Raw genomic sequence first — 14,704 nt, forward strand, 5'->3', positions numbered from 1 at the left:
CTTTGTTTTTATTTTAATTATATGTTGCAAAGTTAATAGTGCCATTAAAAAAAAAAGGGAAAAAAAGAAAAGCAAAAATTTTCCTTTGATCTAGATTCCATTTTAACTACTTCAGTTTTTTCATGTATAATTATAAAAATTTATTTTATTTTATAGGTATGGTGAAATTGTGAATATTAATTTAGTTAGAGACAAGAAGACTGGAAAAACAAAGGGATTCTGCTTCCTTTGCTATGCCAATCAAAAAAGTACTGTATTGGCAGTTGACAATTTCAATGGGATAAAGGTGCAAATATTTTTTTTTCCATATAATTATTTTTTATGTGTTTCTCATTCTTTTGCCTAAAGTTCCTACTAATTTGTTTTCTAGGTTTATATGCCAATTGTTCAGTAGCAAGTAAAATACATTTTTAATATTACTTGATTAACATGTAACTTTTAAAAGCTTGAAAATTATAATGAATCCTGTCTGATATTCCCACCCCTGGTACCAGATTACTTTAATCCTTTGGGTAGGCATTGTTCTTGGAGGAAATTTTTTGTCGCATGAAATAAAAAATTCATGCGACAAAAAATATCCAAATATTAACTATGCTTAATTTTTTTTTAAAAAGTGTATTTTAACTGTTTTTCTCAAAATAATATGACTAAAGGTTTTAATTACAAAGTGAAAAAAAACCCTTAATTTTTCTGAAATATTATAAAAGATCAGTATTTTAAAATATGAAAAGCAGATGTCATTATGAATGATTATGCTGAAATATTTTCTCCAGTATAGAAATACGTATACCATAATTCAAATTTTCTTAGTATGGGCATATAACAATGAAAATATGCATCAAATAGATCTTAAAACTGCATTTTTGCCTGGAAAATTAAGTAAAGATTTATGTGTGGAATAATCAGAAGGATTAAAGTTCCAAAAGGAAGAAATAAAGTTCATAAATTAAAGAAGTTGATTTATGGTCTCGAACAAACACCTAGGTGGTGGAATTAAAAATTAGAAATGTTAAAAAATATTAGATTCAATCAAAGGAAAGCTGATCTGTCTCTTTTCACAAAAGGGAATCATGACAAAAAATTAAACATCAGTGGTGATATTCTAATAAGTATTAAAGAAAAACCATTAATTCTACATGTTGTCAACAATTTTAAAAAACACTTTAAAATAAAGTTAAGTATTTCTTAGAAATGAAAATAAATTGGAAAGAAGACAGGGTTCGTACATATTTCTGCACACAGAAATTAAGTACTTTTAAGGACTTTTAAGGACCATTCATGAAAAAATTAAGGACCTATAAGCAAATGGGAACTGAATAAATTCAATTAAAAATATTATCTATGCTGAACTTCACTTTTGTAATACCACCCTAAAAATAAAATAGATCCATAAGTAGGATGCATTAGTATTAAATATAATTATTGTAAGTTTGAGAATAAAATAAAGTTTATGAAATTTATCATTAAATATTTTACCCTCATACTAACTGGACATATTTGAAAAAAGATAAGTGACATTTTATTTTTTTTATTTTTTTTTTTTTTTAATCTCATTTTGTCACACACTCGCTCACTCATGAGTTTAGTAAATAGTAAGTAGATTTTATGTCAAGTGTCATAGGTTAAAGTGAGAAATAAAATCACAATTAGCATGATTCAAAACAAAAGACTGGCTGTCGTCACCGTTCCTGCTTGCCTAGGAGAGACCTTATGATCAGAACAAATCTTAAGGGCTGATGTAAGCTCAGTTTGCAATTTCGAAAGTTAGCTGAGGTCTGTCTGACGCAGTTAGTGTCATAGCTTCTTGTAGAGTTCCAGGGATTGTAACTCAGTTAATATAGTTTAAGGTCCTAATAATCCACTAAAGCACCAGAGGTGACAAGTTGTTTTGCATTACTTTAAGTCTCACTGGATGCAAAGAATAGGTTTTACATGAATTTTTACATTTTTGTGTTTTATCTTGTGACCACGATAAGGGTTAATGAAAGGCAATAACTCGCTTTAAAATGCAGAGATAATCTTTAAAGGTAACCAGTTAGTTATAAGTAATTAAATTGGGTATTAGATAACCTTAGTCATTATGGATTTACATGGCCACTATTAAATTTTATTTATTTTTTAACAATATTTGTTAAAAAAAGCCTTATTAAATCACAGTCTAATAAAATTTCACAGTTTAAAAAACATGTAATTTATGGCATTGATTTTTCAATGATATTAGGATAATTACATATTAAAAGCTACAAAATATAAATATTTTGTAGCAACACTCAACAAGATATTTATGCGTCTTTTTAATTTGAAGCCTTCCTAGACATTTTGGCAAATTTATATCAATTTCCTTCTCTTTAAGCATCTTTTCTAATAGTTAGAACTTTGTATCAATACACAAGACAGTGTTCTCACTAGTTTCTACGTTTTGTATCTCCTAACCTGTCAACCTCTCCAAAATGTACCTATGAGGGTTTACTTGATCTGGTAAAAGTTAAATAGTCCAAAACCCTCCGGACAGATGTGAAGCAAATTATCGCTTTATCTGAAAGTAACTACAAACATTTAAATAAGCTTCTATTAAAAAAGAAGAACACAAAGCATGTTCTTATGCTAAAAAAATCAATTACAGCTCATGGTGATGTAATTAAACAAGAAGAATCAAATGCAAACTAAAAATATGGACTAGTCATCAAAGATTATACAATTTAATTTCATTTTAAGCTGACTCAGTAACTCTATTGTCATAACAAATTCAAATGTCGGCAGCGGTTATGTAAAGACGAATAATTGCAAATTATCGTGGCTGGCAGGAACTAATGCAGGGAGCAAGTGGAGGTCAGAAACACATTCTTGTCTTACACTCCAAAAACCTCAGTTTAAAAACTGTTTAACTGATTTGCGTTCTGGTGAGAAAATGGAAATGGGAAATTATAGTAAAGGCTGAAATTGTAAACAACTGGGTAATTTACATAATAATATCTGTAAATTTCTTTGAAGAATAATTTTCCTTTCTCTTAATGTATTCAGTTTTTTTCTTCCACGTTTCCTTTTTATTTTAGAGTTTTTGGATTTAATTAAAGATTTCTGTTATTCTAAAAATACTAAATGCATTTAGAATGTATAGAGAAAGCTGCTAATTTTATAGTAATAGGAACATTCGGAAGAAATATGCAATATATATGGTAAGGTCCAGCTACAGAGCTGGTGTGGCAGAATTTTTTTGAATTTATTCACACATCGAGCAGCAAAATCTAGAAATGTCAAAAGTTTTAGAATTTAGAACAGGCATTGGAAGCAAAATTTGCAAAGATACCAAGCAGCACAATTTAGTGTGTATGATGCATTAAGACATATTAGACGAATCGTTTAAATTGTCAGTTTTCAATTTCTTTATTAATAAAAAATTATTTTCTATAATGCCTGTCCGTATGATAAGATTAGAAGCATTTTTGATATTTTATGCTTGGGTCTATTGAAAAATAAAGAAAATAAAGGGAAGATAAAAATGTTAAGAAAACGATTCTAGTATCAGAACTAAAACATTCAACTATTATGTTTTTTTGCTCTTCCAGATGTTCTCCAAAAAGTAAGAAATTATGTATTAATACCATAGAAATTTTGCCACATTTTTCTGGAATCTTCCAGAATAGTGGGTCTATAAATCCTGCCTTCAAATCTTTCTAAGCTGCAATGTCTCTAAAATCCTAAAGAAAAATTACCCCTGCCAATTCAGTAACAGCAAAAAGCCAGAAATATTTTTTTTTTTTTTTTTAAATCGGATAAAAAATGTGTAAAATTAATTTTATAGAGAAAACTGACGCATATTCTGAGACAATTACATGAGGAAACTCTTACCAGGAAAAAATTAAAAAGAAATTTTTAATTAATTACATAGCTATTTTGCTTTTGCTAAGAACCATTTCGTAAATTGTGCTTTATAAGCATTATACCTTGCTTATTTTTCAGATTCAAAATATTGTATAAAAAGTGGCCAAAATGAAACTTTATAATACGACAGCAAAAATAAAAATGCTTTATTTTAATGTTATTTCATAAATGTAATTACAATATATTACCATTATTTTAATGAAACTTTACAATGTTTTAAAAAAATCGTTGAAAAATTCCCTAATCTCGGAATTAAAAATTTTCTGTAAAAACTTATCTTAAAATCGCCAATGTTGATAAGTCGCCAAATTTAGAGCAATTTAATAAAAGAATTCATGTCCCCAAAAGCGAAAAGTTGTTTAAGAGCTCTTCACTAGAAAAAATGAAATAATTTCGAATGCTTTATGTTTCATACTTGCTCAGAAACCCTATCCCACCCTTTATATTAGAAATAGGAACAAATTATAACCCATGAACGCATTCACCCATTCAAAAGATAATGATATTTGTCAGAGAACTGCCAAAAATATTCCTCTAAAATGCTAATTCACACTCAAAATGGCAGTCGTAAAAACAGTCAAAAATTTCAGATGATTAAAAATTAAGGACCTTCTGACGATTTTGGCCGAAATGAAAGACTTTTAAGGACCAAAAAACTTAAGGACTCTTAAGGACCGTACGAACCCTGGAAGATAGATGTTATATCTCAGAAAATTAAAATAAGCTAACTTGTCAAGTAGTTTCAACTCCATGAAACAAGGCCTGCTATTACATGCACGGAAGCAAATTATACATTTTCTGATTATCCACATCCTCCCAAAAAGTTGTGAACTCATTTGCAGATTAGAAAATAAATGTTTGTGTATATTTACATCTGTTATAACAGTACATCTAGTGCTACCTATTTCTTATACATTCTTTTTTTTATAAGATATGCATGCTTCTCGCAGTTGTTTCATGTACATTTCTCACGTACCTATCAATAGTTGTGTTTTGGGATAATTCCACTTCTCAGAATTTCAGTGACATACATTTCTTTCCCCAACAATAAATAGGTGAATGCGTGTTGAAATGAGATACTGTGTCTTTAAAGCAGTTTCCAACCATTATTCTAGCACTTTGCTTGTAATTTCTGCAACTGTATTTCCATAAAATTTTATCATTTAAAAAGTACATTTTCAAAGAATATGAATTTTTTTTTTCATTCTCTATTTTTTCGGAAAAGGTTATATTTCTGAAGAAATGCAACACTTTCATCAACTAGTAAACTTCTGAGCCCCATTATGATTCATTATGACCAAAATAAGCATACTCAATGCAGTGAAAAACTTCTAATCAGAAAAATGACTGCAAAATTTCAAATTTATATGTATTCAAAACATGTGCTACACACGTACTTTACCACATAAATACTTTTTACCGACATGATTATCCTTATCAGTACTTGTTTGTGGTGGGGGTGAGGATTATCGGAAAATACCCAAATTATTATACATTAAGCAAAAAAGAAAACTTTCAAATGATAAATACCACCAAACTATTGAAAGTCTTTTATATATATTGTCTATTACAAGACCAGATATTAATATCTGGTGTCGTAATAGACACATACTTAGCAGAAGATGTAACCATCCACATAAAAAAAGACTGGGTTTCTGTACACAACAAAAGATCTTTCACTACATATTTGAGTGTAGAACCAGTTTAGTTTGTAGTTCACCTAGATGCTGATTAGGGACAAGATATCCATGTCAGAAAATTTATGTTGAGAAGTGTAATTTTCCTAGTCAGCAACTGCATTTCATGGTTTTCAAGGAAATAGATGTGTGTCATCCTGTCCTCAGCGAAGTATGTTGCATTATCACAAGCAATGTAGAATTATTGCAGCTATTGAAGAAACTGCTGAAGGTTTTGATCTACCTTAAACTTTACCTGTAAAGTCTTTGAAGATAATCAGTCAGCAGCAAAAGCTTATTGAATCTGAAAAGTGCAATTCATGAACTATTGTGCAGTTCATACATACTGACATGCTCTTATGCAGCTTGCATCATAAAAAAATTATAAATGTATGTCATCTTTCAACAGAACAAATGATTGCCTCATGATTAAACCAATTCTTAAAGTAAAATTTCAATTTTGCTGCAATCAGTTGCAGTCAGTTTGAGTTTCCTTTGAAAAACATTAGCAGTGTTAGTGGAATTTGATATTTTGCATAACAAAATTCAATGCAGTGTTGTCTAGACAAAATTGGCAAGCTCAGATGAACTTATGAACTATTCCAAACTTTCCCTGCAGCATGCACCTTCCCTAAAAAGTCGAACTGATATTATGTCTAACAAGACTGTTACACTGTTATGATAATTTTTAAGCATTCACCTTATTAATTACTTGTATTGTTTCTGGAATTAACAAATTTTATTATTCATACTCAAGTTTAGCAGTTTTCTTAATATTAAATAATAATGTTTTTCCTTACAAGTTATGGTATTCTTTTTTACCTGCACTAAAGGTTACAGTTATCAGTGCCTGTTTATCCTGTAAATCCTTGGCTCTCAACATAGGGAACATTGAACTCATAAGCTCAATTGAACACTATAAGCTTTAAAGAAAAGTGGGCAACACTTTTAAAGAAAAGCAGTGAAAAAAAGAGGACATTGCAAAAATATCTCCATTACTGAAGAATAAAAGAAGGGTAGAATAATGTTGCAGGTGCATTTGGGGAATGGGATTGATGCCCTTGCTTCAAAATGTTACTTTTATAAAACTACTAAGTATAAATATGATTGATGCAAACATATTTATTTTAAAATCACTTAATATAACAATACTTTTAAAAAATTCTCAAATTTAATGCAATATTTGAGTTTGATGATCTTTGCAAATTTCAGCAATATTGGAATGAATAAGTGATAATAATTAAATTTTATGATACCACTCCCTGCAAATCAAAGATGGACTATTGCTCACTCTTAAAGGTTGGCTATCCATATAAGACGGGCGAGGGAATTTGTAAACTTCCTTGAAGAAGAATTAATGAACTGTCTTGCACTGCACCACCCTGAGTTTCCATTTTCTGTGGCACACGGACTAAATTTATCCATGCGGCATTGGACTGAACACACCACGAAAGATATGGAACTTATGAAAGACTTGTCATCACACTATCCACTTGGATGGCTGATGCCACTACCCTCACGATAGCATAGTCTACCCTTTTAGATAGTAGGAGCTGGGGCTTGTGTATTTTATGCTGGCAGAACCAAGATTATCTGGGGTCAAATTATATGACTTCAGGTGTGAATAAAAAGAAAAAACTCCATTGTTGGAGAGCCTGTTTCACAAATATGTGATGTGGAAAATAATAATAATAATCTGTTTTAGTGCTTTTCTTGATAGACCTGGGTGTTTATCTTTTACAGGGATCCAGAATTTTTCAGAAGTCTTTTCAGTGAACAATTTTAATCCATGATCTGAAGACAGCAATGTCAGTACTTTTTCATTTAGAGTAAAACTGAAAAGTCAAAAGAAACAAACAGATTGTTAGTGTTTAACAAAAAATAATATTTTTCAAAATTTTCTTCTGTTGTTAAATGTTTAATTATTGAAGAAATTAGTGTCTCATTTGTACTCTGTATAAAAGGAAACATTTTAATAAAAAATTGGGCATTTATTGTGAAAGATAGGTACATAATGTTTTATTCAAAATACTGTCCATTGCTAACCCTTATTTTTCCCTATCTTTCTGGCAGCATATGGATACTGTTTTGGAAGGAGGCTTTATCTTTTTGAGGCTATTTACAAATCAACCCAGTTTTTGGTATCTTCATATGATATTAAGCATTGCTCGGGTAGGCTATGCGTCATCAATCAAAACAAGTAGTAATCAGAAGGAGCAGTGTCTGGTGAATACAGCAGGAGGGACACTTCTCATTTGAGTAGGTTTTTGACCAGCACTGCAACATGTGGATAAACATTATTATGGAGGGGAATAATTTTGTCATGACTTTGTAGTACCGGGTGCATTTTTCTTTGAGTGCTTCGCTTAATCTCATTAATTGTATTTGGTAGAGAGCCCTAGTGATGGTTTTGTTCAGTTTAAGCAACTCGTAATACATGACACCAATTTGAACCCACCTTATATACAACATGATTTTTTCCATGAATATTCCACTTGGCTGTCAATGTTGAAGCATGGCCAGGTAGCCCCCATAATTTCTTTTTCTTAGGATTATTGTAATGGATCCATTTTTCATCACCAGTGACTATATGATAGAAAAGACCCTTTTAATTATGCCTAGCAGGCAGCGTTTCACATGTAAAAAATCAGCGTTTCTCAACTTTAGTTTATATAACCCAGTTGCCTAGCTTTTGAATCATTCCCAGTTATTTTAAATAAAGTGAAATTGCTTGTTGAGGTACTCCTAATGTAAGTGCAAGTTCTATTTGTGTTTGGCACGAATCTTCCAATCCCTGGTCTTCTTCACTTTCATCCTTTCGCTACGTTCTTTGTCTTCGACGTCAAATTCACCATTAAACTTTTGAAAGAACTCATGACAATTTTTCTCACTTAAGCAGCTTCACCATATACTTCTACAAGTAATCGATGCACCTCACCTGCAGATTTCTTCAAATTAAAGCAAATGATGCTCATTTAGCTCAAAGCACTACATTTTCGCACAAAAAAAAAGTGAATGATGTGGATACGAAATCGCTAATATTTCATGGTTATGTTGCTAGCAGATGTCCAACCTTACAATATGATGTTTTATATCGGACAATTTTAACCATAACTTACTGGTGAGGCTATTTTTTTTTTTTTTTTTTTTTTTTGTCAAACAGTGGAGACTTATTTGTATTTCCAATACATAATACATAATTTATCAGTTAATGTAAGAATGTTTTCATTATTTCCTTGCATACTTAAACTGCCAGTATTAAAGTAAGCAAAAATATCAGCCAATCATGGCAAATTGTTGCACCAGTTATATTTTTTCAGATATTTTCAGATATTTCAGATTGGTTAGGTTGCATATTACTCACTGCATATGGAACTAAAATACATTTAATATAATTCTATGAGAATGTTCTTATAGCAATATATAACAACACTGAAGGCAGAGAAATGATTTTATTGTTCTCATTATGTGAGGATCTTGCTACCAGCAAGAGTCTCTCTAGTTGAGAGTTAAGAGCAGTCCGAGTTCTTGCCTTGTCTAACAATCTGCAGACTGAATTAATCAGCCTTCTTAATTTTTTGGTTTTATTTTACATCTTCTGATTGGTTATAGTTGAAACGATAATTCAAGAGCAACAGGATGATTGGTCCATTGGCCTGCCTGAAATCAAAAGGATTTAGTGATAGGCACAATGCATATTACTAAAACCCTTTGACCCTGGCCATGAAGTTATGATTCTTCTAATGTCAAGTGAAGCCGTGAATGAATTAATTACTGCATTGGTAATGTCAGAGCCTGTCATCTCACATCTCATAACAGTTCGATTACTGTGACCTGTCGAGAATGCACACATAAATTTCTTATCTTTGCATGGTCTGCCGCAAGTTCATTTCTTAATAGCAACTCGGTTTAAAACCTATCCACATGATAGCCACCTCACTTCTGTATAAAAAAGTAAATGTTTGTAATCTGCTTCCATCGATGAACAAAGTTGTTTGAAAATTTGTCTTTTTGTTGCTGTTATTAATCATGGAAATTGTGTGATCCATTACTTTATGTTGTTTCATAGAGTCTTTATAACAAGTAATTCTTGGTGCAAGAAACGGATGAAAAATTATATTTGAAGATTGACTATTTTGCTAAAATCACAAATCCTTTAACTGACCCTATGATAGATGCTGTTCCTTCAGTACAAATACTGACATATATATCCTTTGAGAATTTTAACGTATTCAAATATGATGTTATCGTGTCAAATAAGTCCTGGCTAGTTGCACTTCAAGAGTTCTTTGCAGCATAAAAATTATTATCTTCTGTTTATAAATAAGCCGTATAAAGCCTAAGAGATGGCTTTGCTATATATATCAGTTGATCTGTCTCCTTGCAATGCAAAAGGCACATAAACATATTCGTCTGCGAGTGCTCTTTCAAAGCTGCAAAACATGTCACTAATTTATCTGGGAAACGTGTCATCAGATGCTGGAATCTTTAAAATTTTCTTCTTTGCTTTGACCCCAAACAAAATTTTCACAACAAAAAGATAAAATGAGAGTTTCTGCTACAATGTTCTATACTAATACAATTTAGTTCTATACAAATTTTTTGTACAATCCTGGTTCAGTTTTGTCACTTATTTTTATTGTTTTCTCAAATTGTCTTATTTGTTTACCTTGTGTATTTGTTTTCCTTAACAAAAGCCTTTTGAAGTAATCTTCATTTTTTAATTAAAGATTTTAATGTGGAATTGAAAAATGATGCTTTAATTTAGTGGACAGACACCATAGCGCTATCGGCAAGTTTCTTTCCCAATCTATAATTTCTGGTACATGAAAATCCGAAGTATCCTTCATTGTACAAGGGATTGCCAATTTGGTTGATTTCCAATTTTTATCTGCAAATCTTTTAGTGCTAGCATTACTCTCATTGTTAAAATCAAGATGAAATTTCTTTACGATGAAATTATCCATAACGTGTAATAAAAATATTTATGAAGAATATAAAATTAATTTTTAATATGATGCAAGATTTATGTAAATTTATTAAATTAAAAAATTTGAATTGATACCATTACTAAAAAGCACTGAAATAAACCACATTTACTGTTTAGAATTTGTTTGTGGAGTGTACAAACAAATCAATGCATGACACTGTAAAACTGAAAATGAACTTGCTTACCAGTGGTGAGAAGGTTCTGTGTATTTGGTTAAGTGCATGGCACTGTAAGTTTAAAATCAGTCCTTTTCCATGACTTCCTTTCCTTAGCAAATTTTTTATTGAGCCCTTTTATTTTTGTTTTCATGTTTCCTTTTATTTTGATGATCAACCTACAGTCTCCCCTCCCAGATGACAATCAGTGTGACTTAATTTGCCTGTAGCTTAGTTTTTGTTGTGAAACTGATTAGTATGTTAAAAAATCTCTTCATTTGTTGTATGGTACAGATGGCGTTGTCTGTCATCGAAGTAGAAAAGAAAAAAAGGGGGAGTTTTCCCTTTCGACCTCGTGATGTGAACCGATTGAGGTGTTTTAAAACTTTAGGAGACAGTAAAATTTACCGGAAATTCTTATAATGTATATATTTTAGTATAATTGTATTATGTCGCAGTGTAGATATAATATAATAAGATGACTCAACTTCTTCGAGTTTTTATTTCCCATGCATCAGTATTGGTATCGATTCATCATCACACTACCCAGGCAAGTAAGTAAATTTTGTCTTTTGTTTTCTGGATTGCTCTTGGATGAGTGAAAGAAGTATTTTTATTTTAATGATGAGGCTATGTTTTAGTAATAACAGTTTTTCTGTATTACTTGGTCTCATATATGACATCATTTGCATAGTAGTTAGGTGTGTGTTAAGTTTTCGATACCACATATATCACTAAAAGTTTGTCATTGATGTTTGTTGATTGCAGTCTCATAAAAAAATTATTTTTAATTGTATTAATCTTTCTTCTGCAATAAATTTTAATTGTATTAATCTTTCTTCTGCAATAAATTTTAATTGTGTATTTGGCTTTTTCATGGAACACTTGAAGGGGCTTCAGAGAGCACCAGTGTTCTGTGGACCACTGGTGGAGACCCTTGACTGTGAATCATAAAAGTTGCAGCAATGCAGAGGTAGCGTAGATGCCTCTGGAAATGTTAGAAGCATTAAAACAACAAAACAAGGAATATCTTAAATTTATATCATTAAAAAATTTAATGTTTTGATGTACCACATAATAAAACTGAATTTTTTATTGTGCATGTTCTTTATCATTAAATTAAAATTTCTTAAATTGTAGCTATGTGGTCGTACCATACGAGTGGATCATGTTGCAAACTATAAACCTCCAAAAGAAAATGAGCATGATGATGAACTTACAAAAATGCTAAAATCAGAAGGCTGTGCTCCTAAACTTATCAAGCAAGAACCACCAGATAATCGCACAGAAGAAAAACACAAAAAGAAAAAGTCAAAGAAAGGTATACAAAAATATTCATTAGTATATTCATTGTTTGTGCTCTCTTTCTTTTGATTTTAAATAATACTTAATACTGCTAAAAATGTAATAAAATATGATCTACCTAAAATTATAAACATTTGGATTCTAACTAGCTGATTTGTGTACATTGGACATCATTGATGAGAATTACAAGGGTCATCCAGAAAATAAAAAGAAATTTAGTTATACAAAATTAAAAACAGTCCTTATTGGAAAAAATATTTCTTTACATTGCTGAAGCTTTCTTCACTTCTCTACATAGTCACCACCTTCATTTAAACATTTGCTGTATCTGCTTATGAGCTTCAGAATTCCCGTATTATACACTTCTGCAACCCAGATCTGGAAACTGCAGTGAGTAACAGAATCTTGCTAGACAAATTGCACATTATCTTTCTAGACATTTCTTGTTCTTTTCTTGGTGAAACCGTATCGCAACAATTTGGCTACAACAAAATTTTTGCATGATGGGTAACCAACACAAAACTTAGAGAATGGACTCGGGTTTGATATTTTTGACACAACGTCACACAGATGGAGACCTCTTTCTTGATAAGATCGTGACTGGTGAAAAGATCTGGGTGTCTCACATCACCCCAGAGAGCAAGTGCCAATTATTTGAGTGGCATCATCTCTCATCACCCCCAAAATTAAGAAAATTCAAACAGACTCTCTCAACACAAAAAGTGATGGCAGCCATCAAACATCAACATATCAAAATAAAAAAACTTTAACAACTTAAAATACAAATTTCAGTTATTAAATAACAATTACATTATACATTAAAAAGAAAAACACATTTTTTTTTTTTTTTTTTTTTTTTGCAAAATTTTTCTCTAATATTTGTTTTTCTCCCCATGTATACAGTGATTTGTTTTTATTTCAAACAAGCACCAGAGAATTGTAAAAACTCCCCATCGTGCATCGATCATCTACCAAATGATCTCATTATTGTTCCTGGTTCTGATTTTGTGGCGAAATATTGTATTCCTGCAGATTCCACAAACATATATTTTAAGGTAAAATATGCCACGATCTTTTGTGAAAACCATTGGAACTTTGAATACAACAAAAAGAATACATAAAAATGGGAAATTGCTTGACTGAAGAGCTGTTATGAGCATGGATGCCTTAAGAATGGTTCTGAACATGGTTGCCCGAGTTTGGCATATTCAAAAAATTTTTTGACACTTCATCTAAAATGGTTTACTCTTGTTCAATATAATCTCCTCCCACATTCATTCCTTCCCCCTGCATCCTTGTTCATTCTACTGATAGTGTAGTTATCATCCACCTTGACTGGCAAATGCTACTGTTCATGTGGCATGGCATATTGCCAGTTCTAACATGTAATAAGCCATGTTATTTATCTTTCAGATTTAAATTATACATTTCTTAAACATAAAACCTATGTACCTACTTTAATAATTCAGTGTTGTTTTTTTAATACTATTTGTAATTGGTGTAATGTAAAATGCATCCAATCAGTGGATCTCAGACTGTGATATGCATATCCACAGTGGTACATGTCAAGAAGTCCCATAAAGAGATCCAAGAGAAATGAATATCTCTTTCCACCCATTCAACTTCATGGTAGCTATAATATTAAATCATCAAATATAATTGTAACAATATGCCTTCTTCCCCAGAAAAATATTTAATTATGTACACAATTACACGTTTGAATGCATGCTTACCAGGGGTCATCTGGGTCACAGCTGAGTGAATGTTCACCAATAGTTTAAGCAGCTGAAGCCACAAATTTGCTTAGTTGAATATCTCTCTAGTTCTCCCAGTTAATTAGTCCTATGTCTAAATGGGCTTTTATATGGAGGGTTTATATATATATATATATATATATATATATATATACACACACACATATGTAAGTGTGTGTGGTAACTTTATTTAGAAAATCATAGTATGCTTTTCAGTAATCAAATCCTAACTCTTCAGTTATTTTAATAAGTATATAAACCCTTAGTTTCATTAACAAAACTTTTTCTAATATCATGTGCTATTCATTCAGAAATAAAACAATCATTTATGCTTTCTCCAACCCAAGTTTGCTATATTTTGCTTTACTATCACTCTTAGGCCAAGTTGATAAAAAAAAAAAAAAAAAAAACACTGGTAACTTGGCTGGGTTTCAAATTCTGCTGAACAAGCTGACTGTATGGGCTTTCTTATGCTTCTCATCTGTAATATGAATAAAAGCCAGTTTCCTTTTGAAAATGAAGATATCTGTTCTCTTAGGAAAATAGCATTAACATTTTCCATGTACAGCTAAACAAAGCAAAATTAGTATATATGTGAAAAGGGGGAGGACCAGCAAATCTAGCTACCGTGTTTCCTGGTAAGTCCTGGTCTTATATTGATCTTTGGAAAAGACACCCTAAAAGGGGGTGTCTTATTTTTCATGCACAATATTTAACATTTGTTCATGTCCAAAAAACATATTTCTTCAGGTTCAAGAAGTACATTTATGCATGTCCAAAACACATTAAAAAATTAACAATATCATTTATTCTGATACAGTCATTTAGTCTTTTCCGGAATATCATCACAAAGGTCCAAATCATGATTTCTGGCCTACATTTTTTGCAACTTCATTCGCTCTAAAACCATTGGTCCTAGCCTCTCATGTTGAACAATAGAGC

At 31.1% G+C, this 14,704-nt stretch overlaps 1 protein-coding gene across 1 annotated transcript in view; it reads left to right on the forward strand.

The window, feature by feature from the left end:
* Positions 1-14,704, forward strand: part of LOC118204784 (uncharacterized) — a 30,075-nt gene that overhangs the window by 12,905 nt on the left and 2,466 nt on the right. The window contains exons 3-4 of the mRNA XM_035377077.2: positions 157-286; positions 11,844-12,024. Coding sequence (XP_035232968.1) covers positions 157-286; positions 11,844-12,024 — 311 coding nt within the window. The remainder of the gene's footprint in view (positions 1-156; positions 287-11,843; positions 12,025-14,704) is intronic.

This window comes from Stegodyphus dumicola, chromosome 1, assembly GCF_044657685.1.
Source record: "Stegodyphus dumicola isolate Sdum_Otavi_A_Nest chromosome 1, ASM4465768v1".
Lineage (NCBI taxonomy): Eukaryota > Metazoa > Arthropoda > Arachnida > Araneae > Eresidae > Stegodyphus > Stegodyphus dumicola.